The 26,906-nt window shown below is 45.3% G+C and overlaps 1 protein-coding gene across 1 annotated transcript in view; it reads left to right on the forward strand.

Moving 5' to 3' along the window:
* The window catches only part of LOC120038183 (trichohyalin-like), a 98,868-nt gene that overhangs the window by 42,582 nt on the left and 29,380 nt on the right, over window positions 1-26,906 (forward strand). Inside the window, exon 5 of the mRNA XM_038984043.1 lies at window positions 17,495-17,527. Within this exon, the coding sequence (XP_038839971.1) occupies window positions 17,495-17,527 (33 nt within the window). The remainder of the gene's footprint in view (window positions 1-17,494; window positions 17,528-26,906) is intronic.

A 26,906-nucleotide genomic window follows, 5' to 3' on the forward strand; every position in this document is an offset into this window, starting at 1 on the left:
CAACCCCAATGGAAATTGTTTTTATCACTGAAGTTAATATTTAGTGTAGAGTGATCAACACAATGTTTAGCATATTCAGAGTTTCTGTTATAAACATTATTTGCAGTGTTCTATGTGACATTCAAAGAGCAGTTTGATGGTCACTAGACTTGATGCTGAGTGTTATGGATGGTTCTCATATCTGTTGATGAATAGATTGACACCAGAGCAAGTTACTGAAGGTCCATGTTCAACGACCAAGGACACAGCAATTATTCACTGTTGTATTATATTGATGACATTCTGTGGACAATAATGATCTAATTATTTTACTACTGCTGTTTGGTGTAATTGATTACTAATGATGCTTTGACAACTGTGACTGTGTTAATACTGTTATATAACTTTGTAACAGCTGATGTTAATAACTTTGTAACAACTGATGTTTATAACTCTGTAACAGCTGATGTTTATAACTCTGTAACAGCTGATGTTTATAACTCTGTAACAGCTGATGTTTATAACTCTGTAACAGCTGATGTCTTTAACTGTAACATCTGATGTTTATAACTCTGTAACAGCTGATGTTTATAACTCTGTAACAGCTGATGTTTATAACTCTGTAACAGCTGATGTCTATAACTCTAACAGCTGATGGTTATAACTCTGTAACAGCTGATGTTTATAATCCTGTAACAGCTGATGTTTATAACTCTGTAACAGCTGATGTTTATAACTCTATAACAACTGTTGTTTATAACTCTGTAACAACTGATGTTTATAACTATAACAGCTGATGTTTATAACTCTGTAACAGCTGATGTTTATAACTATAACAGCTGATGTTTATAACTCTGTAACAACTGATGTTTATAACTATGTAACAGCTGATGTTTATAACTCTGTAACAGCTGATGTTTATAACTCTGTAACAGCTGATGTTTATAACTCTGTAACAGCTGATGTTTATAACTATGTAACAGCTGATGTTTATAACGTTATTGCAGATTATGTTTATAAAACTGGAACAGCTGATGTTTTATAACTCTGTAACAGCTGATGAAGGTTACTGCCTTATTTGGACTTCCTACCAGTTTCCAGATCTATTGTTGATAGAACAGCATTATTTTCTTGTTAGTATAAAAGGGCCTGCTCAGAGAAGGCCTGTTGGACATTTTCTCTGCTTCTTTGCTGGGATGTTGTCTCCCTGTTGTAACTTGCCAGCTGTCTAGTGTGCTGCTCTATAACAGAGTTTCCTAAACTCAATGTTTTTTTGTTCAAAAGATTGCATTGGTGTCCAGTTCCAAACAACTGTTTTTTTTTATCTACACTGACTGGTACACACATAGAAATAGAATCTGTGTACACAGGCTACATTGCCACACCATTTACTGGAAATGCACCTCCTGAGGAGGACTGTGAGTCTAGGTGATGTTATTCCATCAACACCAACTACAATGTATAATGTACTTCAGGCCACACCTGTAGGCAAATCCAGGAAGTTATAAAGCCGTGTATTTTCCCTGTTCGCAGAAACCCACTTTTTAAAGACAAGAGAGTGAAGCATTTAGCCTGAGTCAACTTCACCTGGACATCCGTGAGGCAGACAAGAGAACTGAATTACCTTTCCTGGTATAATCTACGGAACACAAATGTTCGGTACACAAAAAACAAGCATGGCAGATGATTCTGAGTATAGTGAGTACACATTGTTTTGTATTTATTATATAATATGATTTCCAAAAACATTTTGAAAAGTTTGCTTAAATTAAACTATACAGAACGTCACTCTGAGCCTGATATGCAAGTAGACATGAGTCTCTTTATTTGTATGTCTACTACAGACCTTTTACTCCAGGAGGAAGATATTACATTAGATTCTGGTAAGTATGGCTTGATTACTATATGTTTAAAAAAAAAAACTGATAATTAATACGTTTGTTTTCAAATAATAATGGTTGTATTTCTATCATGCATTATAGGTGTGTCAAACTCAATCAGCGCATAAGCCATATTGAAAAAACACAATGAATTTGAGGGCCAGACATAGATTTGTTTTTACAAATATTGTTGTTTAATTATTTATTTTTTTAAATATGCTGCGACCCTAATCAAAAAGTATATATTAACTCCAAACAACAAAAACATAGCTATAGGTTGTGGTAACATTTAAACTTAAAACACGTTTAATTGTTTTAGACTGCATGAATCACCAGTGTGGTTGAATGCAGCATTGCTGAATGGTGCACTCAAAATCTATTGTAGTTGAGTAGCCACATAGGCTATAGCTCTGTTACTGTAATAGGCCTAAATGTTTCTCCTTTGTGTGGTGTTTTGTTGCAGGTTTCGTTTTATTGTTATTCATTGTCAAGCTTTAGAAAGCGACTCCAGACAGCAATATTTAGCCTAGCTAGGACTGTATCAAGTGCCTGTACACTTTCCCTCCGCTGTACGCTGTAAACGGGACACATAAAAGAAGCGCAATTAAAGTTGATTTCACCAATGCAAGCGCATCAGGCTGAAATTTCATGAAGTAGATTACTTAATTGTTGACAAATGTATACTCGCTTGTGTGTCCTCTATCTTATAACTTTTTGACCACCAAGATGACATTTTCTGTAGGCTACGGCAATGAATAGTAGGAACCGAAACTTGCCATCAGCATTTAGCCTACAACACAATTAAACTTTGGGGTTGGTAGAAGATTTGGTCAGTGGCATTAGTGATGGTATGATACAGCACATTGACTGGCTCATGAGTGGGTGTCTCTGAGAGGAGTGGTTTGTGGGTGGCAATGTCACTGTCTTTTGACGTGAGCACGTTGGCAGTTTTTCCTATGACTTGCAGTGTAGCGCATCGCGGGCAATATGGTAGCTGGACAAAATGAATTGACAACCCAGTCTGGACAGAAATGTGCAATGGGCAGGATTTGGCCTGTTGGCCTTGTGTTCGACACATTTTCATTACAGTCTTATCAATTTCCACTACAGGTTCTAATTATGAATTATACCTTGGTGAAATATCCTCACCCATTGGTCCTGCTTCACCCAATCACATTCCACCCAAGAATGCCAGCAAGGCAGGTATGATACAAGCTGGACAATAGAATAAAACAATTGCAGTGAAATTACACCAATTTTCAACCTCATAATCGTTCCCTCTCTCTACCAGTGGTGGTCAGTGGCGTTTTTTATGAGCATGACCTTATTTCTATTACAGTGGTCATTCATATTGTCATTCATATTCCATACACCCAGTTCAATGTAACAGCAATAGGTTTAGGCTACTACATGATCATTTTCCCTATAGCCATCATGAGGTTGCTACAATCTAGCCTATGAATTAAAAGGATTGGTGTCCCGCTAGCGGGACAACTTCCGGGGGAAACAGGAGGGCACGCAATTCAAACAAAATCAAAATCATACAAATTATGGATATTAAACATTTAGGAACATACAAGTGTCTTATATCCGTTAAAAGCTTAAATTCTTGTTAACCTAACTGCACTGTCCGATTTACAGTAGTCTTTACAGCGAAAGCATACCATGTGATTGTTTGAGATCTAAATATTTTTCCACCGGCACATGTTTCATAAATTCACAAATAGCGATTAAATATTCACTTACTTTTTGAAAATCTTCCTCTGATTTGTCATCCAAAAGGTCCCAGCTATAACATGTAGTGTTGTTTTGTTAGATAAAATCCTTCTTTATTACCCAAAAGCGTCTGTTTAGTTGGCGCCATCGATTTGAGTAATCCACTTGTTCAACATGCCAAGATAGGAATCCGAAAATCTTCCCCTAAACTTTGTTTCAACAAGTCAAACTACGTTTCTATTTAATCCTCAGATACCCGAAAATGTAATTAAACTATAATATTTAATACGTAAAGAAATATGTTCAATAGGAAAACGATATTAGCAGGTGCATGCCCTCCTCCTCGCGCGCATACACAAATTTCCAAGTATGTGTTATTCTTCCTCGTTTTGGAAGAAACAAGCCAGATACCTTGAACATTGAGTGCTGACACCCAGGGGAAGCCATAGGAATTGCATCCTGAGAGCTAGATTTCAGAATGCCCGAATACTTTCCATTGTAAGAGCATGTGCTCTCAAAAAAAAAAGATTCTGGTTGGTTTTTCTTTGGATTTTCTCCTACCATATCAAGTGTGTTATAGTCTCCTACATTATTGTAACATTTCTACAAACTTCAAAGTGTCTTCTTTCCAATGGTACCAATTATATGCATATCCTGGCTTCAGGGCCTGAGGAACAGGCAGTTTACTTTGGGCACGTCAGTCAGGTGGAAATTGAGAAAAAGGACCCTAGCCCTAACAAGTAGTTTACAACGGGTTGAGAGATACATTTGAGGTGACAGACAGTGACACACACATTTTGTTTCCGTTTGCTTCCATTTAAGAAACGTTTTTTCAACAGAATCGGTGCAATGAATTCACCCCTGATCACGCGTAAATACAGTTCACTTTCATGGCAGCCACGTCCTATGCGCTCTCCTTCTCTCACCTATTCCCTTCGCATGTGGACTTCAATGGACAGCAAATCAGCTGTATGTGACCAGATGAAGAAAAAAAATCCAGCCCAAACAGCTACACACAGCCTACATCGTTGTCACCATATTAACTAAAGTAAGGTCGTAGTCAGCTTAGCTAATAGAACTAACGCGTTAGTAAACATGCTACAATCATGCAGTAATTGTACAGTCAGTGTACAGTCAGTAAGCAGTTACAACGTCGGGCCCCGGTGGCAATATATTAATAAAACCAAACTCTTACCTTGACTTGGAAGAGTTCCAGTGTTGTGTTGGAAAGTCATAGCCAGCTAATGGTGACTAACCCCGTACAAATTTGCACAACCGCGACATTCAAACAAGGCTGCAATGAAAACTAATGGGACTGTTGCGACTGTCAAAATCTGGGGTGTGAACTATGTTTCTATTTTAATTCACCTTTATTGAGGCCAGTTGAGAACAAGTTCTCATTTACAACTGTGACCTCGGCAAGATAAAGCAAAGCAGTTCGACACAAACAACACAAAGTTACACATGAACAAATGTACAGTCAATAACACAATAGAAACATCTATATACAGTGTGTGCAAATGTGGTAAGATTAGGGAGGTAAGGCAATAAATAGGCCACAGTGGCGAAATAATTACAATTTATCAATTAACACTGGAGTGATAGATATGCAGAAGATGAATGTGCAAGTAGAGATACTGTGGTGCAAAGGAGCAAAAAAATTTATAACAATATGGGGATGAGGTAGTTGGGTGGGCTATTTACAGATGGGCTGTGTACAGGTGCAATGATCGGTAAACTGCTCTGACAGCTGATGCTTAAAGTTAGTGAGGGAGATATAAGACTCCAGCTTCAGTGATTTTTGCAATTCGTTCCAGTCATTGGCAGCAGGGAGCTGGAAGGAAAGGCGGCCAAAGGAAGAGTTGGCTTTGGGGATGACCAAAAACAAAAACAAGAAAGGGACAAGGACAGGGTAAGGGGGATACCTAGTCATTTTCTGCGTCATCACTGCAAGTTATCATGACTCTCAAAAGCCGCTGTTTACTTCTGAAGATCACTTTAGCACCGCCCTAAAAACCTGATTCAAATTCGACACAAACCTTCAAATACATATGTAATGACACATCATATAAACTCTTTATAGTGTTTTATTTACATTTTAGAGGTGATAAGGTGATAAGTTGGACAGATTGAGTGAAAAAAGCCGTTTCCCAACACGACATCTCTCCTTTTCACTATCACGCAATAGGTTTCGCTTCCTCACCCGCCATTTTCAAAAAGAGCTGACGAAACTCATTGCCTTCTTGAATCATGCAGAGATGGGTATCATGAAGGTCTCGTCATTGATTTTGTTGAAAAAGGGAGTGCTTTTTTAAAAAGTTGTGCTTTACAATGGTATTGATCTGGAAGAATTATGTTTTTGGCGCTAAAATAAGAGTCAATTGTGTGGACCAGCGCGATGTACAAAAGTGAGTTAGTTAACGTTAGCTAACATAGCATACCTCTGTTTGAGCTGGGTGTTTCAGTAGGCTAAACTAGCTAGCTGAATTTGCTTGCTAAGTAAGTGAAACAGAAAGTGGAAAAAAATGACTCTCTCTCTTTTTCTCTTGCTTCTCCTTCATTTTGGAATAAATTAATTTGATAAAAACTGTAAAACTATTGTCTTTCTCTGAGTCAACTACTCACCACATTGTATACAGTACACTGCAGTGCTAGCTAGCTGTAGCTTATGCTTTCAGTACTAAATTCATTCTCTGATCCTTTGATTGGGTTGACAACATGTCAGTTCATGCTGCAAGAGCTCTGATAGGTTGGAGGACGTCCTCCGGAAGTTAGCATAATTACTGTGTAAGTCTATGGAAGGGGGTGAGAACCATGAGCCTCCTAGGTTTTGTATTGAAGTCAATGTACCCAGAGGACGGAAGCTAGCTGTCCTCCGGCTACACCATGGTGCTACCCTACAGAGTGCTGTTGAAGCTAATGTAGACCTTCTTTGCAAAATAATGGGTTTTAATCAGTTATTTGGTAACATGATTATATTTAGTGTAGTTTTATCTAAAAAGGATACATTGTTAAATGTTTCTCAATTTATGTTCATGAAATTCACTGAGGAGGATAGTCCTCAACCTCCTCCTCTGAAGAGCCTCCACTGGTGTGATATATGGCCAATATACCCCAGCTAAGGGCTGTTCTTAAGCACGACTCAACGTGCAGTTAGCCATGGTATATTGGTCATGTACCCCAACCCCTGAGGGGCCTTATTGCTATTATCCATGTGAAGCTGTTTGAGAGAATGTCAAGAGTTTGCAAATCTGTCATCTAGGCAAAGGGTGGCTACTTTGAAGAATCTCAAATATAAAATGTATTGTGATTTGTTTAAAACTTTTTTGTTTACTACATGATTCCATATGTGTTATTTCATAGTTTTGATGTCTTCACTATTATTCTACAATGTAGAAAATTGTGAGAATTAAGAAAAACCCTTGAATGAGGCGGTGTGTCCAAACTTTTGACTGGTCCTGTAAATATGTTAGGTTCTCAAGGGAAAATATTACATATGTTGAACATTAACATAGGATTCAATTCCAACTGTTTCATTTGATTATTACCAAACCTATTTTTCCAGTAGGAGCAACCTATTTCTTTCAACACTCAACAACATCCAAGATGGCGTAGCAGTCAGACGTGTCTTTGTCTTGTCTTGTCCCGTGTAAATAGTCTTCGTATTTTTCGTATACATTTCGTATATATTTTAATTTCACTTTCCATCTAGGAACTGAATATACATTCCTACATTCCGCCTCACCCAATGTGGTACGGACCTGCTATTTTTTTATACTTTAGAACCGTAACCCCAATCAGAAGCTAGCCAGATAACTAGCTACTAGCTAGTAGTCAGTTAGCCACTGCTGCGGTCTTCACCCTCAACTCGGACACAGCCAGCTTCAATACCGGGCCAATACCTGCCAGTCTGCAAGCGCGATATCAACCCAGAGCATATAGGACTGCTTTTTCTCTACCACATCACCGGATTCCTGACGCAAGCTCTGGACAATTACACCGTATCATCACAGCTAGCTAGCTGCAACCGAGTGGCTACTACTGGCTAACACCTCTGTCCCGAAGCAAGCACCAGTTAGCCCTGAGCTAGCCTCGAGCTAGGCCCATCTGCCGGCTAGCCGAAGAGGTCTACCAGCGAATTCTTGGGCTACAATACCTCTTTTGCCAATTGGACTGGACCTTTTTTTAGCGCAGCTAGCGCCACTGCCACGAAGCTAGCACCAGTTAGCAAACACAATTCTACAATTCACAACCTCTCTTTCGCCATCCGGCTTGGTTTCTCTGTCGACACGACCACGTCTGAGCAGACCCCCTCCGTCTGAGCAGACCACCCCCCGGGCTACTAACTTTAAACGCCGCGTGCTAGCTTAGTGGAGGCCTCCCTGCTCCATCTACGGCTGCCCCCTGGACACTATGATCACTTGGCTACATAGCTGATGCATGCTTGACTGTCCATTAATTCACGGTACTCCATTCTGTTTATTTGTGTTTTATCTGTCGGCTCTGTGCTTTAACTCAGGATCTGTGTGTAGTTAATCCGACCCTCTCTGCCTAGTCGTCGCCATTTTTACCTGTTGTTGCTGTGTTAGACTAGCACCCTGTTATTGCTGCTGTTATCTTACCTGTTGTTTTAGCTAGCTCTCCCAATCAAGACCTGCAATCACTTTATGCCTTATTGTATGTCTCTCTCAAATATCAATATGCCTTGCATACTGTTGTTCAGGCTAGCTATCATTATCATTGTTTTGGTTTGCAATGGACCCTGTAGTTCCACTCTCCATACCTCTGATACCTCCTTTGTTCCACCCCCCACACATGCGGTGACCTCACCCATTGAGACCAGCATGTCCAGAGATACAACCTCTCTTATCATCACCCAGTGCCTGGGCTTGCCTCCGCTATACCCGCGCTCCACCATACCCCTGTCTGCACATTATGCCCAGAATCTATTCTACCACGCCCATAAATCTGCTCCTTTTATTCTTTGTCCCCAACGCTCTAGGCGACCAGTTTTGATAGCCTTTAGCCGCACCCTCATCCTACTACTCCTCTGTTCCTCGGGTGATGTGGAGGTAAACCCAGGCCCTGCATGTCCCCAGTCACCCTCATTTGTTGACTTCTGTGATCGAAAAAGCCTTGGCCTCATGCATGTCAACATCAGAAGCCTCCTCCCTAAGTTTGCCTTACTCACCGCTTTAGCACACTCTGCCAACCCTGATGTCCTTGCCGTGTCCGAATCCTGGCTTAGGAAGGCCACCAAAAATTCTGAGATTTCCATACCCAACTATAACACTTTCCGTCAAGATAGAACTGCCAAAGGGGGAGGAGTTGCAATCTACTGCAGAGATAGCCTGCAAAGTTCTGTCATACTTTCCAGGTCTATGCCCAAACAGTTCGAACTTCTAATTTTAAAAATGAATCTCTCCAGAAATAAGTCTCTCACTGTTGCCGCCTGCTACCGACCCCCCTCAGCTCCCAGCTGTGCCCTGGACACCATCTGTGAATTGATCGCTCCCCATCTAGCTTCAGAGTTTGTTCTGTTAGGTGACCTAAACTGGGATATGCTTAACACCCCGGCAGTCCTACAATCCAAGCTTGATGCCCTCAATCTCACACAAATCATCAAGGAACCCACCAGGTACAACCCTAAATCCGTAAACATGGGCACCCTAATAGACATTATCCCGACCAACCTGCCCTCCAAATACACCTCTGCTGTCTTCAATCAAGATCTCAGCGATCACTGCCTCATTGCCTGTATCCGCCACGGGTCCGCGGTCAAACGACCACCCCTCATCACTGTCAAACGCTCCCTAAAACACTTCTGCGAGCAGGCCTTTCTAATCGACCTGGCCCGGGTACCCTGGAAGGATATTGACCTCATCCCGTCAGTTGAGGATGCCTGGTCATTCTTTAAATGTTACTTCCTCACCATATTAGACAAGCATGCTCCGTTCAAAAAATGCAGAACCAAGAACAGATATAGCCCTTGGTTCACTCCAGACCTGACTGCCCTCGACCAGCACAAAAACATCCTGTGGCGAACTGCAATAGCATCGAAGAGCCCCCGCGATATGCAACTGTTCAGGGAAGTCAGGAACCAATACACGCAGTCAGTCAGGAAAGCAAAGGCCAGCTTTTTCAAGCAGAAATTTGCATCCTGTAGCTCTAACTCCAAAAAGTTCTGGGATACTGTAAAGTCCATGGAGAACAAGAGCACCTCCTCCCAGCTGCCCACTGCACTGAGGCTAGGTAACACGGTCACCACCGATAAATCCGTGATAATCGAAGACTTCAACAAGCATTTCTCAATGGCTGGCCATGCCTTCCTCCTGGCGACTCCAACCTTGGCCAACAGCCCCGCCCCCCCCGCTGCTACTCGCCCAAGCCTCCCCAGCTTCTCCTTTACCCAAATCCAGATAGCAGATGTTCTGAAAGAGCTGGAAAACCTGGACCCATACAAATCAGCTGGGCTTGACAATCTGGACCCCCTATTTCTGAAACTGTCCACCGCCATTGTCGCACCCCCTATCACCAGCCTGTTCAACCTCTCCTTCGTATCATCTGAGATCCCCAAGGATTGGAAAGCTGCCGCGGTCATCCCCCTCTTCAAAGGGGGAGACACCCTGGACCCAAACTGTTACAGACCTATATCCATCCTGCCCTGCCTATCTAAGGTCTTCGAAAGCCAAGTCAACAAACAGATCACTGACCATCTCGAATCCCACCGTACCTTCTCCGCTGTGCAATCCGGTTTCCGAGCCGGTCATGGGTGCACCTCAGCCACGCTCAAGGTACTAAACGATATCATAACCGCCATCGATAAAAGACATTACTGTGCAGCCGTCTTCATCGACCTGGCCAAGGCTTTCGACTCTGTCAATCACCATATTCTTATCGGCAGACTCAGTAGCCTCGGTTTTTCTAATGACTGCCTTGCATGGTTCACCAACTACTTTGCAGACAGAGTTCAGTGTGTCAAATCGGAGGGCATGTTGTCCGGTCCTCTGGCAGTCTCTATGGGGGTACCACAGGGTTCAATTCTCGGGCCGACTCTTTTCTCTGTATACATCAATGATGTTGCTCTTGCTGCGGGCGATTCCCTGATCCACCTCTACGCAGACGACACCATTCTATATACTTCCGGCCCTTCCTTGGACACTGTGCTATCTAACCTCCAAACGAGCTTCAATGCCATACAACACTCCTTCCGTGGCCTCCAACTGCTCTTAAACGCTAGTAAAACCAAATGCATGCTTTTCAACCGTTCGCTGCCTGCACCCGCACGCCCGACTAGCATCACCACCCTGGACGGTTCCGACCTAGAATATGTGGACATCTATAAGTACCTAGGTGTCTGGCTAGACTGCAAACTCTCCTTCCAGACTCATATCAAACATCTCCAATCCAAAATCAAATCAAGAATCGGCTTTCTATTCCGCAACAAAGCCTCCTTCACTCACGCCGCCAAACTTACCCTAGTAAAACTGACTATCCTACCGATCCTCGACTTCGGCGATGTCATCTACAAAATAGCTTCCAATACTCTACTCAGCAAACTGGATGCAGTTTATCACAGTGCCATTCGTTTTGTTACTAAAGCACCTTATACGACCCACCACTGCGACCTGTATGCCCTAGTCGGCTGGCCCTCGCTACATGTTCGTCGTCAGACCCACTGGCTCCAGGTCATCTACAAGGCTATGCTAGGTAAAGTGCCGCCTTATCTCAGTTCACTGGTCACGATGGCTACACCCACCCGCAACACGCGCTCCAGCAGGTGTATCTCACTGATCATCCCTAAAGCCAAAACCTCATTTGGACGCCTTTCCTTCCAGTTCTCTGCTGCCTGCGACTGGAACGAATTGCAAAAATCTCTGAAGTTGGAGACTTTTATCTCCCTCAACAACTTAAAAAATCTGCTATCCGAGCAGCTAACCGATCGCTGCAGCTGTACATAGTCCATCTGTAAACTACCCACCCAATTTACCTACCTCACCCCCCATACTGCTTTATTTATTTACTTTTCTGCTCTTTTGCACACCAGTATCTCTTCTTGCACATGATCAACTGATGATTTATCACTCCAGTGTTAATCTGCTAAATTGTAATTATTCGATTTATTGCCTACCTCATGCCTTTTGCACACATTGTATATAGATTCTCTTTTTTTTCTACCATGTTATTGACTTGTTTATTGTTTACTCCATGTGTAACTCTGTGTTGTCTGTTCACACTGCTATGCTTTATCTTGGCCAGGTCGCAGTTGCAAATGAGAACTTGTTCTCAACTAGCCTACCTGGTTAAATAAAGGTGAAAAAAAAAAAAAAAAAAAAAAATCCTAATTTTGGTTAAATCTAAAGAATAACAAATACAAATAAATATTTCCTGTAAATACAGCCATTTTTGTTATCTTGTCACAAGTATATTTTTCACTTTGGAACTACCTTCCTTCAATTATTTCAACTGGCATAAGAGCAATTCCATCAATTCCATGTTTCATTGACATGTAATAATGATTCCAAATTGATTTTTACATAAAACTTTAAGTATCACATGAACTTATGCTAGTATCATTACAGATTCCGTGTGGACAGTGCATGGTGCATTAAAATTCTGCATGGTAAATACAACATACTAGATTAACTTGAATGACATTCAGTCAGACAGGTGGTTAAAATAACAAACTTAAAGCCACACCCTGAATAAACTCTTCTCTTGATAGGCTGCTGCTGCCGCTACAATCCCATATGGAAAAGTAATATATGGTCATATATATCAAAAAACGTGACATATATTTTAAAAGATATAATATATTTAAAACCCATCTCTAAATGTGACATACATTTTAAAATATATGATCATCTATTTTAATAACATATACAGTCTCCACCATATATGCCTAAATAAAACATATAAGTAATTTACATATATTGCCATTGTCACGACCGTCGTAGTGAGGAGACCAAGGCGCAGCGTGATACGAATACATCTTCCTTTTTATTGAGAGAAGATGAACACGAAACGAAACACTTTTACAAACTAACAAAATCAACAAACGACCGTGAAGCTACAAAACGAAAGTGCAGACACAAGCTACTAACGTTTAGACATAGACAATTACCCACAACCTGCCTAATGCCTATGGCTGCCTTAAATATGGCTCCCAATCAGAGACAACGATAGACAGCTGTCTCTGATTGAGAACCACTCAGGCAACCATAGACATACCTAAACACCTACACTGAACACAACCCCATAAACTCTACCAAAACCCCTAGACAATACAAACACCCTCGACTAGACAAAAACACACAAACATCCCCCATGTCACACCCTGACCTAACTAAAATAATAAAGAAAACAAAGATAACTAAGGCCAGGGCGTGACAGCCATATAAGTATTATACATATAAGCACCAGTGGAGGCTCTTAAGAGGAGGAAGGGGGGAACCATCCTTCTCAGTGAATTTCATAAAAATAAAAATTGTAAAACATTTAAGCAGTTTTCCTTTTTAGATAAAACTATACTAAATATATTCACATACCATCCAATAATTGATTAAAACACACTGTTTTGCAATGAAGGTCTACAGTAGCCATTGGTCGATTCTGTTTAAAAACATTTCTTAAATGGAACGGGGACAAACACATCGGAATTTGTCCAATAGAAACTCTAATTTCAAACTGTTGGACTAATGATTACAACCTAGATCAGCTAGACTCAGGCAAGAGTGGGCAAGGCGGTATTGAATGTATCACTGTCTCTCACCTTGATTACTCTCATTTTTCTCTCGACCTGTGCACCTGTTGAAAACTGTCAATCATAGGCTAGGTTGTAGCAACCTCATGATAGGTATTTTTGAAAATGTTAGTATCATGTAGTAGCCTAAACCTATCACTGTTACATTGAGCTGGGTGAATGGAATATGAATGAGAGTCATCCAATATGCTGTAATACAAATAAGGCCATGTTCATCAAAAAATAATCGTCCTCCCTCATCTTAAATGTCACCGACCACCACTGATATGTACATATGTGTATATAAGTGTAACGTGTGCGCTGGGAGTCGGGAAGCAAGTTCAGGGAGTGCATAATTTAATAAACAAATTAACAAAACAAGAAACACGAACAACGTACAGACAGGAAACTGAAACAGAAACATTGACGCCTGGGAAAGGAACCAAGGGGAGTGACATATATAGGGCAGGTAATCAAGGAGGTGATGGAGTCCAGGTGAGTCGGAGAGGTGTGCACTATAACAAGCAGCCTGGTGAGACGCGGGAGCATGGCGACCTAGGGCCCCGGAGAGAGCACATACATGACGGTACCCCCTCCCCGGCACGTTCGACTCCAGCTGCAGGACGCCAACCAAAGTGATGATCCCGGGGATCCGGAGCGGACCGGTCACCTCTGCTGAGGCGCAGAAGCCTTACGAACCGGCTGAGGCATGAGAGCCTGATGAGCCGGCTGAGACCTCCCCGGTCGAGACATGGGAACCTGTTCACGAAGAAGAAACCAGCTGACGCAGGGGACGTGGACCTGCGGATTAAATCCTATTGGACCGTCTCTTGAATGTAGTCCTCCATGGCCTGGGTCTCAGCCACCGACAGAGGGTAGATGCATCTGCGTGGAGGTGTAGCACCAGAAAACAGGTCATTGGCACAGTCCCAGCGGCGATGAGGAGGGAGACAGGTAGCGCGGGTCTTGGAGGATACCTCCCTTAGTTCCTGATATTCCTCTGGGATGTTGGGCTGGAGGGCAACCACAGGACAATCAACCAACGTGGAACCACAGGGGACAGGGAAGCAGGTTGTCCGGAATTCAGGTGACCAGTCGGTTATTCTCATCCTCGACAATGAGATGGTGGGGTTATGGCACAGAAACCAAGGTAGGCCGAGGATGATCTTGTAAACTGGTGCACTGTTGATGGAGAAGGGGATGTTTTCCTGGTGATTGGGCTCCACGGTGAGGGTGAGTAGTTGGGTGATGTGTGTGATGGTTCCGGATCCTAGAGGCCGACAGTCGAGACTTTGAACCGGAAAAGGAGAGGAGAGCGGGTAGGTAGTAATATTGAGAGAAGAGGCAAGGGTCTGATCCATAAAGTTCCACGGCGCCGGAATCCACTAAAGCTGTAGACACAGGGCAGGAGGGACAGTCAGCCAGGGTGATGGGTACTACAAAAAGTCTGAAGGAAGAGCAGTAGATGGAATACTCATTCCTGGTGCAAGGGACGTAACATCACGTGACCGTCCCTCTGCTCAATTGGATCGCGGATTCTGAAGTAAAGGACACCTCTGGCGCTTGAGCCCTCCCTGGCTACAGTACAGACAGAGCCCCAGCTGTGTCCGTCTGTGTCGTTCCGCTGCGGGAAGGCATGTGAACCTCCATGGGTTCAGGCTCTGATCCCGACCACTCGCCAAGGAGGAAGAGGTGATGAAGATGCCGACGCTCCCGGAGGAGGTTATCCAGACGGATACCCATCGTAATGAGTGCGTCCAGGTAGAGGTTGTCATCTCAGCAGGCCAGTTCCGTCTTGAACTCCTCGCACAGACCTCTTCCAAATAACATGCTGAACGCCGGCTCATTCTATCCACTGGAAGCTGCTACTGTCCGGAAGGTGAGCGCATTCTCAGCGGCCGTCTGTTTCCCCTGCTGGAGTTGAAGAAGACACTCACCTTCCTCTCTGCCCTCTGCCTGGTGATCGAAAATACATTTAAACAGAGCCATGAACCCCTCATAAGACTCAAACTCCTCTTCTCCTCTCTCCCAGATGGCCGTAGCCCATTCCAATGCCCGGCCATTCAGCAGAGAAATAATCATTGCAACCTTAGACCTATCAGTGGTGGGGGCTCCCATCTGATGTGCGAAAAAGAGGGAGCACTGAAGGAGGAAGCCATGGCATTTGGATGGTGTCCCGTCATATTTCTCCGGGAGGGATAGACAGGCATCGCTGACCTGAGCGGGTTGCTGGATGGGCTGATGTGCTGACTCGTTGGGTAGACAGGCTCTAGATTATCCTCCGCTGTTGAGACGTTGTAGACCTCGGAGAACATCTTTCATGGCCGTCCCCAGTTGAGCAAGCTGATCATGGTGATGACGAAGAAGGTAACCTTGTTCATCGATTGTCTGGGAGATGTCCGGTTGTCCTGCTGCTTCCATATTTTGAGTTGGTATTCTATAATGATGAAGCGGTGAGTCAGAAGCAGGTGCAGGTGAAACGTTTTAATAAAACAACAAAACCAAGAACACGACACTAACATAAGGCAGACTGCCGATGCACAAAAACAATACCAACTGGTGAGTGAACATGGGAGAGTGACATATAAAGGGGAGGAGATAATGAAGGTAATGGAGTCCAGGTGTGAATCATAATGATTAACAGGTGCGCGTGATGATGAGTGCCAGGTGTGCGTAATGATGAATCCTAGGACCGGTGGTTGGTACTCTGGTGACATTGTACGCCGGAGGGGAGGAGCAGACGTGACAATAAGCCAGAAATATGTGTCACATATATGAAAATGTTTGTATATTTCAACATGTATGCAACATATATTCACAAGATGTTTTTTTATTTTACCTTTATTTAACTAGGCAAGTCAGTTAATAAGAACAAATTCCTATTTTCAATGAGAGCCTAGGCTGTGGGTTAACTGCCTTGTTCAGGGGAAGAACGACAGATTTGTACCTTGTCAGCTCAGGGATTTGATCTTGAAACCTTTCGGTTACTAGTCCAATGCTCTAACCACTAGGCTACGCTGCCTCCCCATGTGTGGAGACATGCGTATACTCACTGAACAAAACATTAAGAACACCGTCCTAATATTGAGTGGACCAACCCCTTATTGAATATGAGTTTTGAAAAGTGGTGGAATTGCCCTTTAACCTTACAATGAATATGCTCTGAATATGGTCAGTGACAGTGAACATAAGTTAACCACTTGTGTCATTGATAATGATTCAGTTACATACTATATTTTGTGTTTCAACAGAATTACCTGCTGATCTGAAGATAGTTTTGGTTGGGAAGTCTGGAGCAGGGAAAAGTGCAACAGGAAACACCATCTTGGGGACAAGGGTATTTAAAGTGGAGGCTTCTCCAGTGCCTGTAACTACAAAGAGTGAGAAACAGAGTGGAGAGGTGTATGGGAAGAATATTGAGGTGGTTGACAGTCCAGGAATCTGTGACATATTATTGAAAGAATCCCATGTCCTTATAAAATTGATGAACAAGAAAGGGGGAAAAGAGAGAAAGGAAATAGAGAGCTGCATCAAGATGTCAGTCCCAGGACCCCATGTGTTCCTGCTGGTGATCAGACTGGATAAATACACAGAGGAGCAAAGAAAAGCAGTGAAGTACATCCAGGAACACTTTGGAAAAGGGGCCTCAGACTTCACTATAGTATTATTCACTGGTGCAGATCAGCTGGAGGGAAAACCAGTAGAGGAGTTTCTGAAAGAGTGTCAGGAGCTTCAGAAACTGGTCAGAGTCTGTGGAGGCAGATATCATGTCTTTAACAATAAAGAGCAGAGAGACCGTACCCAGGTCAGAGAGCTGCTGAGGAAGATAGAGGAGATGGTGGAGAAGAATGGAGGAAAACACTACACCAATGAGATGTATGAGAAGGCTCAGAAGGTTATCAGGAACAGACAGTTGTTAAAGTTGGGTAAACAAGCAGCTATAGGAGTTATAGGAGTTGGCTGCACAACTACAGTAGTAGGACTAGGTTTTCTTGCAACCCCTGCCGTTGCAGTGCCAGTGATAGGGGCAGGAGCAGCAGCAGCTATAGGAGCAGCTATAGGAGGAGGAATAACACATGTTATGAAGAAGAGATTGGAGGAGAGAGGGGAGATGGACGTGGAGACGAGAAACCTGAGCAGGAAAAAGCAGTAGCAGGTAAAAAGACAACATTAGGAGAGGGAGAGGAGGAGGAAAGAGCAGGACCAGGAAGTTAATTAAGAGTCAATATAATGAACATAATAAAATAATCCCCATCAAAATCTGTCTGTTTAACCTAGAGATACGTGTTATTTTGCATAGGCTGCAGGTCTCAAACCACCGCATCCGCCAATATCGCCCTTCCACTTCTGCGGTGAAAGGTGGCAGAGCTAGAGCGGTGTTTGTCAGTCCATGAGACATCCTGAAATTCAGTCTTCTCACTGAAACGTCTGTAGCATCCGAACGGTATGGCCTCCTCTCACGAACACAATGGTGTTCTCCGTTTGCCCTAGGACACACATAACACAGGTCTGAAGTTGGTACAGCCTCTTCTGCAACTTCTGTCTGTAGCGTCCGCACGGTTTGAGATACACACTAATATGACCCCTCTGTGGAAAGGTGAGACTCTCATGAACACGTTGGTGTTCTCTGTTTTTCCCAAGCCTCACAAGACTAATCTGAAGGTCCCCGGTACCAGTTTTAAAAACAAATAGAAGTTTAAATGGAGATTTAGTGCATGTAATTTTTGGGGTGGGGGAATTGGGTCCTGAACTTATATCTCTCAGATAAAGGACAGACACTTCAGAAATAGCTTCCTTAACATTTTTTGGGGGACTATCTGTTGTTCCATGAAGTGAATCTGGTATTCAATGTGTTTCTATTGGCTAATAGCAGTAATGCCAGATTCAATGTTTCATCCAATAATGTTTAAATATATATATGTTTTTATATCTTAAGAGGTCTTAAAATTTTAAATCAAATATATAAATGATCCATGGTATGATCATCTTAAAACAATTCCAAATGTCAGCTTAGAACCCCCTCCCCCTGGTTTAGACAGGGGTTAGACTCTAGAGGGTTTTAAAAAAGTGGTTAAAAATGTTTTTTATATATCTCAGATATAGTACAGACACTTAAAAACAAACCTCTATAGATAGTAAAACATATATGTTTTTCCATATATGCATTTCTGTGGGATAAAAGCATTAAGGCCCAAAAATAATCCCTGGTCTGTGTACTCTCTACCCTCCCTCCGTGGTCTGTGTTCTCCCTCTACACTCCCTCTACCCTCCCTCCCTGGTCTGTGTTCTCCCTCTACCCTCCCTCTACCCTCCCTCCCTGGTCTGTGTTCTCTCTCTACCCTCCCTCCCTGGTCTGTGTTCTCCCTCTACCCTCCCTCTACCCTCCCTCCCTGGTCTGTGTTCTCCCTCTACCCTCCCTCCCTGGTCTGTGTTCTCCCTCTGTCCTCCCTCCCTGGTCTGTGTTCTCCCTCTAGTCTCTCTCTACCCTCCCTCCCTGGTCTGTGTTCTCCCTCTACCCTCCCTCCCTGGTCTGTGTTCTCCCTCTATCCTCCCTCCCTGGTCTGTGTTCTCCCTCTGTCCTCCCTCCCTGGTCTGTTCTCCCTCTACCATCCCTCTACCCTCCCTCCCTGGTCTGTGTTCTCCCTCTACCCTCCCTCTCTGGTCTGTTCTCCCTCTACCCTCCCTCTACCCTCCCTCCCTGGTCTGTGTTCTCCCTCTAGCCTCCCTCCCTGGTCTGTGTTCTCCCTCTATACTCCCTCCCTGGTCTGTGTTCTCCCTCTAGCCTCCCTCCCTGGTCTGTGTTCTCCCTCTACCCTTCCTCTACCCTCCCTCCCTGGTCTGTGTTCTCCCTCTACCCTCCCTCTCTCCTCCCTCCCTGGTCTGTGTTCTCCCTCTAGCCTCCCTCCCTGGTCTGTGTTCTCCCTCTACCCTTCCTCTACCCTCCCTCCCTGGTCTGTGTTCTCCCTCTACCCTCCCTCCCTGGTCTGTGTTCTCCCTCTAGCCTCCCTCCCTGGTCTGTGTTCTCCCTCTATCCTCCCTCCCTGGTCTGTGTTCTCCCTCTAGCCTCCCTCCCTGGTCTGTGTTCTCCCTCTAGCCTCCCTCCCTGGTCTGTGTTCTCCCTCTAGCCTCCCTCCCTGGTCTGTGTTCTCCCTCTACCCTTCTTCTACCCTCCCTCCCTGGTCTGTGTTCTCCCTCTACCCTCCCTCTATCCTCCCTCCCTGGTCTGTGTTCTCCCTCTACCCTTCCTCTACCCTCCCTCCCTGGTCTGTGTTCTCCCTCTACCCTCCCTCTATCCTCCCTCTCTGGTCTGTGTTCTCCCTCTAGCCTCCCTCCCTGGTCTGTGTTCTCCCTCTACCCTCCCTCTATCCTCCCTCCCTGGTCTGTGTTCTCCCTCTACCCTCCCTCCCTGGTCTGTGTGCTCCCTCTGTCCTCCCTCCCTGGTCTGTGTTCTCCCACCCTGGTCTGTGTTCTCCCTATACCCTTCCTCTATCCTCCCTCCCTGGTCTGTGTTCTCCCTCTACTCTCCCTCCCTGGTCTGTGTTCTCCCTCTACCCTCCCTGGTCTGTGTTCTCCCTCTAGCCTCCCTCCCTGGTCTGTGTTCTCCCTCTATCCTCCCTCCCTGGTCTGTGTTCTCCCTCTACTCTCCCTCCCTGGTCTGTGTTCTCCCTCTAGCCTCCCTCCCTGGTCTGTGTTCTCCCTCTACCCTCCCTCCCTGGTCTGTGTTCTCCCTCTACCCCCCCTCCCTGGTCTGTATTCTCTCTCTACCCTCCCTCTACCCTCCCTCCCTGGTCTGTGTTCTCCCTCTAGCCTCCCTCCCTGGTCTGTGTTCTCCCTCTATCCTCCCTCCCTGGTCTGTGTTCTCCCTCTACTCTCCCTCCCTGGTCTGTATTCTCCCTCTAGCCTCCCTCCCTGGTCTGTGTTCTCCCTCTATCCTCCTTCCCTGGTCTGTGTTCTCCCTCTACCCTCCCTACCTGGTCTGTGTTCTCCCTCTACCCTCCCTTCCTGGTCTGTGTTCTCCCTCTACCCTCCCTCCCTGGTCTGTGTTCTCAATCTATCCTCCCTCCCTGGTCTGTGTTCTCCCACTATCCTCCCTCCCTGGTCTGTGTTCTCCCTCTACCCTCCCTCTACCCTCCCTCCCTGGTCTGTGTTCTCCCTCTGTCCTCCCTCCCTGGTCTGTGTTCTCCCTCTACTCTCCCTCCCTGGTCTGTGTTCTCCCTCTTCTCTCCCTACCTGGTCTGTGTTAGCCCTCTACCCTCCCTCCCTGGTCTGTGATCTCCCTCTTCTCTCCCTACCTGGTCTGTGTTCTCCCTCTACCCTCCCTCCCTGGTCTGTATTTTCCCTCTACCCTCCCTCTACCCTCCCTCCCTGGTCTGTGTTCTCCCTCTACCCTCCCTCCCTGGTCTGTGTTCTCCCTCGACCCTCCCTCTACCCTCCCTCCCTGGTCTGTATTCTCTCTCTACCCTCCCTCTACCCTCCCTCCCTGGTCTGTGTTCTCCCTCTGTCCTCCCTGGTCTGTGTTCTCCCTCTACCCTCCCTCCCTGGTCTGTGTTCTCCCTCTACCCTCCCTCCCTGGTCTGTGTTCTCCCTCTACCCTCCCTCCCTGGTCTGTGTTCTCTCTCTATCCTCCCTCCCTGGTCTGTGTTCTCCCTCTGTCCTCCCTCCCTGGTCTGTGTTCTCCCTCTACCCTCCCTCTACCATCCCTCCCTGGTCTGTGTTCTCCCTCTGTCCTCCCTCCCTGGTCTGTGTTCTCCCTCTGTCCTCCCTCCCTGGTCTGTGTTCTCCCTCTACCCTTCCTCCCTGGTCTGTGTTCTCCCTCTGTCCTCCCTCCCTGGTCTGTGTTCTCCCTCTGTCCTCCCTCCCTGGTCTGTGTTCTCCCTCTACCCTTCCTCCCTGGTCTGTGTTCTCCCTCTACCCTCCCCCCTGGTCTGTGTTCTCCCTCTGTCCTCCCTCCCTGGTCTGTGTACTCCCTCTACCCTCCCCCCTGGTCTGTGATCTCCCTCTGTCCTCCCTCCCTGGTCTGTGTTCTCCCTCTACCCTCCCTCCCTGGTCTGTGTTCTCCCTCTACCCTCCCTCCCTGGTCTGTGTTCTCCCTCTATCCTCCCTCCCTGGTCTGTGTTCTCCCTCTATCCTCCCTCCCTGGTCTGTGTTCTCCCTCTACCCTCCCTGGTCTGTGTTCTCCCTCTATCCTCCCTCCCTGGTCTGTGTTCTCCCTCTGTCCTCCCTCCCTTGTCTGTGTTCTCCCTCTGTCCTCCCTCCCTGGTCTTTGTACTCTCTCCACCCTTCCTCCCTGGTCTGTGTTCTCCCTCTGTCCTCCCTCCCTGGTCTGTGTACTCTCTCCACACTTCCTCTCTGGTCTGTGTTCTCCCTCTACCCTCCCTCCCTGGTCTGTGTTCTCCCTCTACCCTCCTTCCCTGGTCTGTGTTCTCCCTCTACTCTCCCTCCCTGGTCTGTGTTCTCCCTCTACCCTCCCTCGATCCTCCCTCCCTGGTCTGTGTTCTCCCTCTACCCTCCCTCCCTGGTCTGTGTTCTCCCTCTACCCTCCTTCCCTGGTCTGTGTTCTCCCTCTACTCTCCCTCCCTGGTCTGTGTTCTCCCTCTACCCTCCCTCTATCCTCCCTCCCTGGTCTGTGTTCTCCCTCTACCCTCCCTCCCTGGTCTGTGTTCTCCCTCTAGTCTCCCTCCCTGGTCTGTGTTCTCCCTCTATCCTCCCTCCCTGGTCTGTGTTCTCCCTCTACTCTCCCTCCCTGGTCTGTGTTCTCCCTCTAGCCTCCCTCCCTGGTCTGTGTTCTCCCTCTACCCTCCATCCCTGGTCTGTGTTCTCCCTCTACCCCCCCTCCCTGGTCTGTATTCTCTCTCTACCCTCCCTCCCTGGTCTGTGTTTTCCCTCTACCTTCCCTCCCTGGTCTGTGTTCTCCCTCTAGCCTCCCTCCTTGGTCTGTGTTCTCCCTCTATCCTCCCTCCCTGGTCTGTGTTCTCCCTCTACTCTCCCTCCCTGGTCTGTGTTCTCCCTCTAGCCTCCCTCCCTGGTCTGTGTTCTCCCTCTATCCTCCCTCTCTGGTCTGTGTTCTCCCTCTACCCTCCCTACCTGGTCTGTGTTCTCCCTCTACCCTCCCTCCCTGGTTTGTGTTCTCCCTCTACCCTCCCTCCCTGGTCTGTGTTCTCAATCTATCCTCCCTCCCTGGTCTGTGTTCTCCCACTATCCTCCCTCCCTGGTCTGTGTTCTCCCTCTACCCTCCCTCCCTGGTCTGTGTTCTCCCTCTATCCTCCCTCCCTGGTCTCTGTTCTCCCTCTACCCTCCCTCCCTGGTCTGTGTTCTCCCTCTTCTCTCCCTACCTGGTCTGTGTTCTCCCTCTACCCTCCCTCCCTGGTCTGTGTTCTCCCTCTACTCTCCCTCCCTGGTCTGTGTTCTCCCTCTTCTCTCCCTACCTGGTCTGTGTTCTCCCTCTACCCTCCCTCCCTGGTCTGTGTTCTCCCTCTTCTCTCCCTACCTGGTCTGTGTTCTCCCTCTACCCTCCCCCCCTGGTCTGTATTCTCCCTCTACCCTCCCTCTACCCTCCCTCCCTGGTCTGTGTTCTCCCTCTACCCTCCCTCCCTGGTCTGTGTTCTCCCTCTACCCTCCCTCCCTGGTCTGTGTTCTCCCTCTACCCTCCCTCTACCCTCCCTCCCTGGTCTGTATTCTCTCTCTACCCTCCCTCTACCCTCCCTCCCTGGTCTGTGTTCTCCCTCTGTCCTCCCTGGTCTGTGTTCTCCCTCTACCCTCCCTCCCTGGTCTGTGTTCTCCCTCTACCCTCCCTCCCTAGTCTGTGTTCTCCCTCTACCCTCCACCCTGGTCTGTGTTCTCCCTCTATCCTCCCTCCCTGGTCGGTGTTCTCCCTCTATCCTCCCTCCCTGGTCTGTGTTCTCCCTCTACCCTCCCTGGTCTGTGTTCTCCCTCTACTCTCCCTCCCTGGTCTGTGTTCTCCCTCTATCCTCCCTCCCTGGTCTGTGTTCTCCCTCTACCCTCCCTCCCTGGTCTGTGTTCTCCCTCTACCCTCCCTCCCTGGTCTGTGTTCTCCCTCTACCCTCCCTCCCTGGTCTGTGTTCTCCCTCTGTCTTCCCTCCCTGGTCTGCGTTCTCCCTCTGTCTTCCCTCCCTGGTCTGCGTTCTCCCTCTGTCCTCCCTCCCTGGTCTGTGTACTCTCTCCACCCTTCCTCCCTGGTCTGTGTTCTCCCTCTACTCTCCCTCCCTGGTCTGTGTTCTCCCTCTATCCTCCCTCCCTGGTCTGTGTTCTCCCTCTACCCTCCCTCCCTGGTCTGTGTTCTCCCTCTACCCTCCCTCCCTGGTCTGTGTTCTCCCTCTACCCTCCCTCCCTGGTCTGTGTTCTCCCTCTGTCTTCCCTCCCTGGTCTGCGTTCTCCCTCTGTCCTCCCTCCCTGGTCTGTGTACTCTCTCCACCCTTCCTCCCTGGTCTGTGTTCTCCCTCTACCCTCCCTCCCTGGTCTGTGTTCTCCCTCTACCCTCCCTCCCTGGTCTGTGTTCTCCCTCTGTCTTCCCTCCCTGGTCTGCGTTCTCCCTCTGTCTTCCCTCCCTGGTCTGCGTTCTCCCTCTGTCCTCCCTCCCTGGTCTGTGTACTCTCTCCACCCTTCCTCCCTGGTCTGTGTTCTCCCTCTACCCTCCCTCCCTGGTCTGTGTTCTCCCTCTACCCTCCCTCCCTGGTCTGTGTTCTCCCTCTACTCTCCCTCCCTGGTCTGTGTTCTCCCTCTACTCTCCCTCTATCCTCCCTCCCTGGTCTCTGTTCTCCCTCTACCCTCACTCCCTGGTCTGTGTTCTCCCTCTGTCCTCCCTCCCTGGTCTTTGTACTCTCTCCACCCTTCCTCCCTGGTCTGTGTTCTCCCTCTAGTGTCAGACTTTTTTTGTAAAACACCATGATTAACACAGTGAGGAATGTTGTAAAAAACTGTACTGTACTTCATTACTGTATTTCTACTGTACCTCATTACTTTATTTCTACTGTACGTCATTACTGTATTTCTACTGTCTGTCATTACTGTATTTCTACTGTACGTCATTACTGTATTTCTACTGTAGGTCAATGTTGTATTTCTACTGTACGTCAATGTTGTATTTCTACTGTACGTCATTACTGTATTTCTACTGTACGTCATTACTGTATTTCTACTGTACTTCATTACTGTATTTCTACTGTACTTCATTACTGTATTTATACTGTACTTCATTACTGTACTTCATTACTGTATTTCTACTGTACTTCATTACTGTATTTCTACTGTACTTCATTACTGTATTTCTACTGTACTTCATTACTGTATTTCTACTGTACTTCATTACTGTATTTCTACTGTACTTCATTATTGTATTTCTACTCAAATTCATAATCCAGGGGAAGGGATGAGGGCTCAGAACTGTAGGACAATTATTACTAAAACAATTAAATTAGAGGAACATTTTATATTAGATTAACTTCTATGTTTATTACTTTAACAATTACAATAGAGGGATTTAAATATTGTTTACTTACAAAGAGGTATTTTGTATTGTATACCTACTAAAAGGGATTTAGAGCGATTTTGTATTGTATACCTACTGAAAGGAATTTAGAGGGATTTTGTATTGTATACCTGCTGAAAGGGATTTAGAGGGATTTTGTATTGTATACCTACTGAAAGGGATTTAGAGGGATTTTGTATTGCATACCTACTGAAAGGGATTTAGAGGGATTTTTTATTGTATACCTGCTGAAAGGGATTTAGAGGGATTTTGTATTGTATACCTACTGAAAGGGATTTAGAGGGATTTTGTATTGCATACCTACTGAAAGGGAATTAGAGGGATTTTGTATTGCATACCTACTGAAAGGGATTTAGAGGGATTTTGTATTGTATACCTGCTGAAAGAGATTTAAAGGGATTTTGTATTGTATACCTGCTGAAAGGGATTTAGAGGGATTTTGTATTGTATACCTACTGAAAGGGATTTAGAGGGATTTTCTATTGCATACCTACTGAAAGGGATTTAGAGGGATTTTGTATTGTATACCTGCTGAAAGGGATTTAGAGGGATTTTGTATTGTATACCTACTGAAAGGGATTTAGAGGGATTTTGTATTGTATACCTACTGAAAGGGATTTAGAGGGATTTTGTATTGTATACCTACTGAAAGGGATTTAGAGGGATTTTGTATTGTATACCTGCTGAAAGGGATTTAGAGGGATTTTGTATTGTATACCTGCTGAAAGGGATTTAGAGGGATTTTGTATTGTATACCTACTGAAAGGGATTTAGAGGGATTTTGTATTGTATACCTACTGAAAGGGATTTAGAGGGATTTTGTATTGTATACCTACTGAAAGGGATTTAGAAGGACTTTGTATTGTATACCTGCTGAAAGGGATTTAGAGCGATTTCTATATTGTATACCTGCTGAAAGGGATTTAGAGGGATTTTGTATTGTATACCTACTGAAAGGGATTTAGAGCGATTTCTATATTGTATACCTGCTGAAAGGGATTTAGAGCGATTTCTATATTGTATACCTGCTGAAAGGGATTTAGAGCGATTTCTATATTGTATACCTGCTGAAAGGGATTTAGAGCGATTTCTATATTGTATACCTGCTGAAATGGATTTAGAGGGATTTTGTATTGTATACCTACTGAAAGGGATTTAGAGCGATTTCTATATTGTATACCCGCTGAAAGGGATTTAGAGCGATTTCTATATTGTATACCTGCTGAAAGGGATTTAGAGCGATTTCTATATTGTTTACCTGCTGAAAGGGATTTAGAGCGATTTCTTTATTGCATACCTGCTGAAAGGGATTTAGAGCGATTTCTATATTGTATACCTGCTGAAAGGGATTTAGAGCGATTTCTATATTGTATACCTGCTGAAAGGGATTTAGAGCGATTTCTATATTGTATACCTGCTGAAAGGGATTTAGAGGGATTTTGTATTGTATACCTGCTGAAAGGGATTTAGAGGGATTTTGTATTGTATACCTGCTGAAAGGGATTTAGAGCGATTTTGTATTGTATACCTGCTGAAAGGGATTTAGAGCGATTTCTATATTGTTTACTTACATTTATGTATGTCTATTACAGTGCGCTCATTGCTATTTGAAAATTTGTCTGAGCTGTTTGTAAATTGACAGATAATCAATTAATAATATTTGTTGTTTCATGGTTGTGCTTTATGATTTTTCATGATTTGTCAACATTTAATGAACATTTGATGGACAACCTTTGAGTACATTTAGTCATTGGTAGTGTGTGCTTAGTGTTGCATGTATGATTTTCCCTATATTCAACAATAAATAATCAAATGAAATCCACAAAATCCTCTCCTCATGTTCTGTTCAAACACCACTATGATTACAACAGGATTTTGGTTTGTTTTTGCCAAAACATTTATTGAAAACAGGCAGTGGTGACCCGTCATTCAGGGCAGGTGGGGCAGAACATTTTTAGCACAAAAATAAAATGAATATATATATTTTTTTATGGGGACTTGCCTGTTTTGCGTGCTATTTTGGCATTAATACGTGTCACATACCAGTTTGCAAAAAATGTAAAAAAGAAAATATATATAATTG

The sequence above is a fragment of the Salvelinus namaycush genome, unplaced genomic scaffold, assembly GCF_016432855.1.
Source record: "Salvelinus namaycush isolate Seneca unplaced genomic scaffold, SaNama_1.0 Scaffold21, whole genome shotgun sequence".
Lineage (NCBI taxonomy): Eukaryota > Metazoa > Chordata > Actinopteri > Salmoniformes > Salmonidae > Salvelinus > Salvelinus namaycush.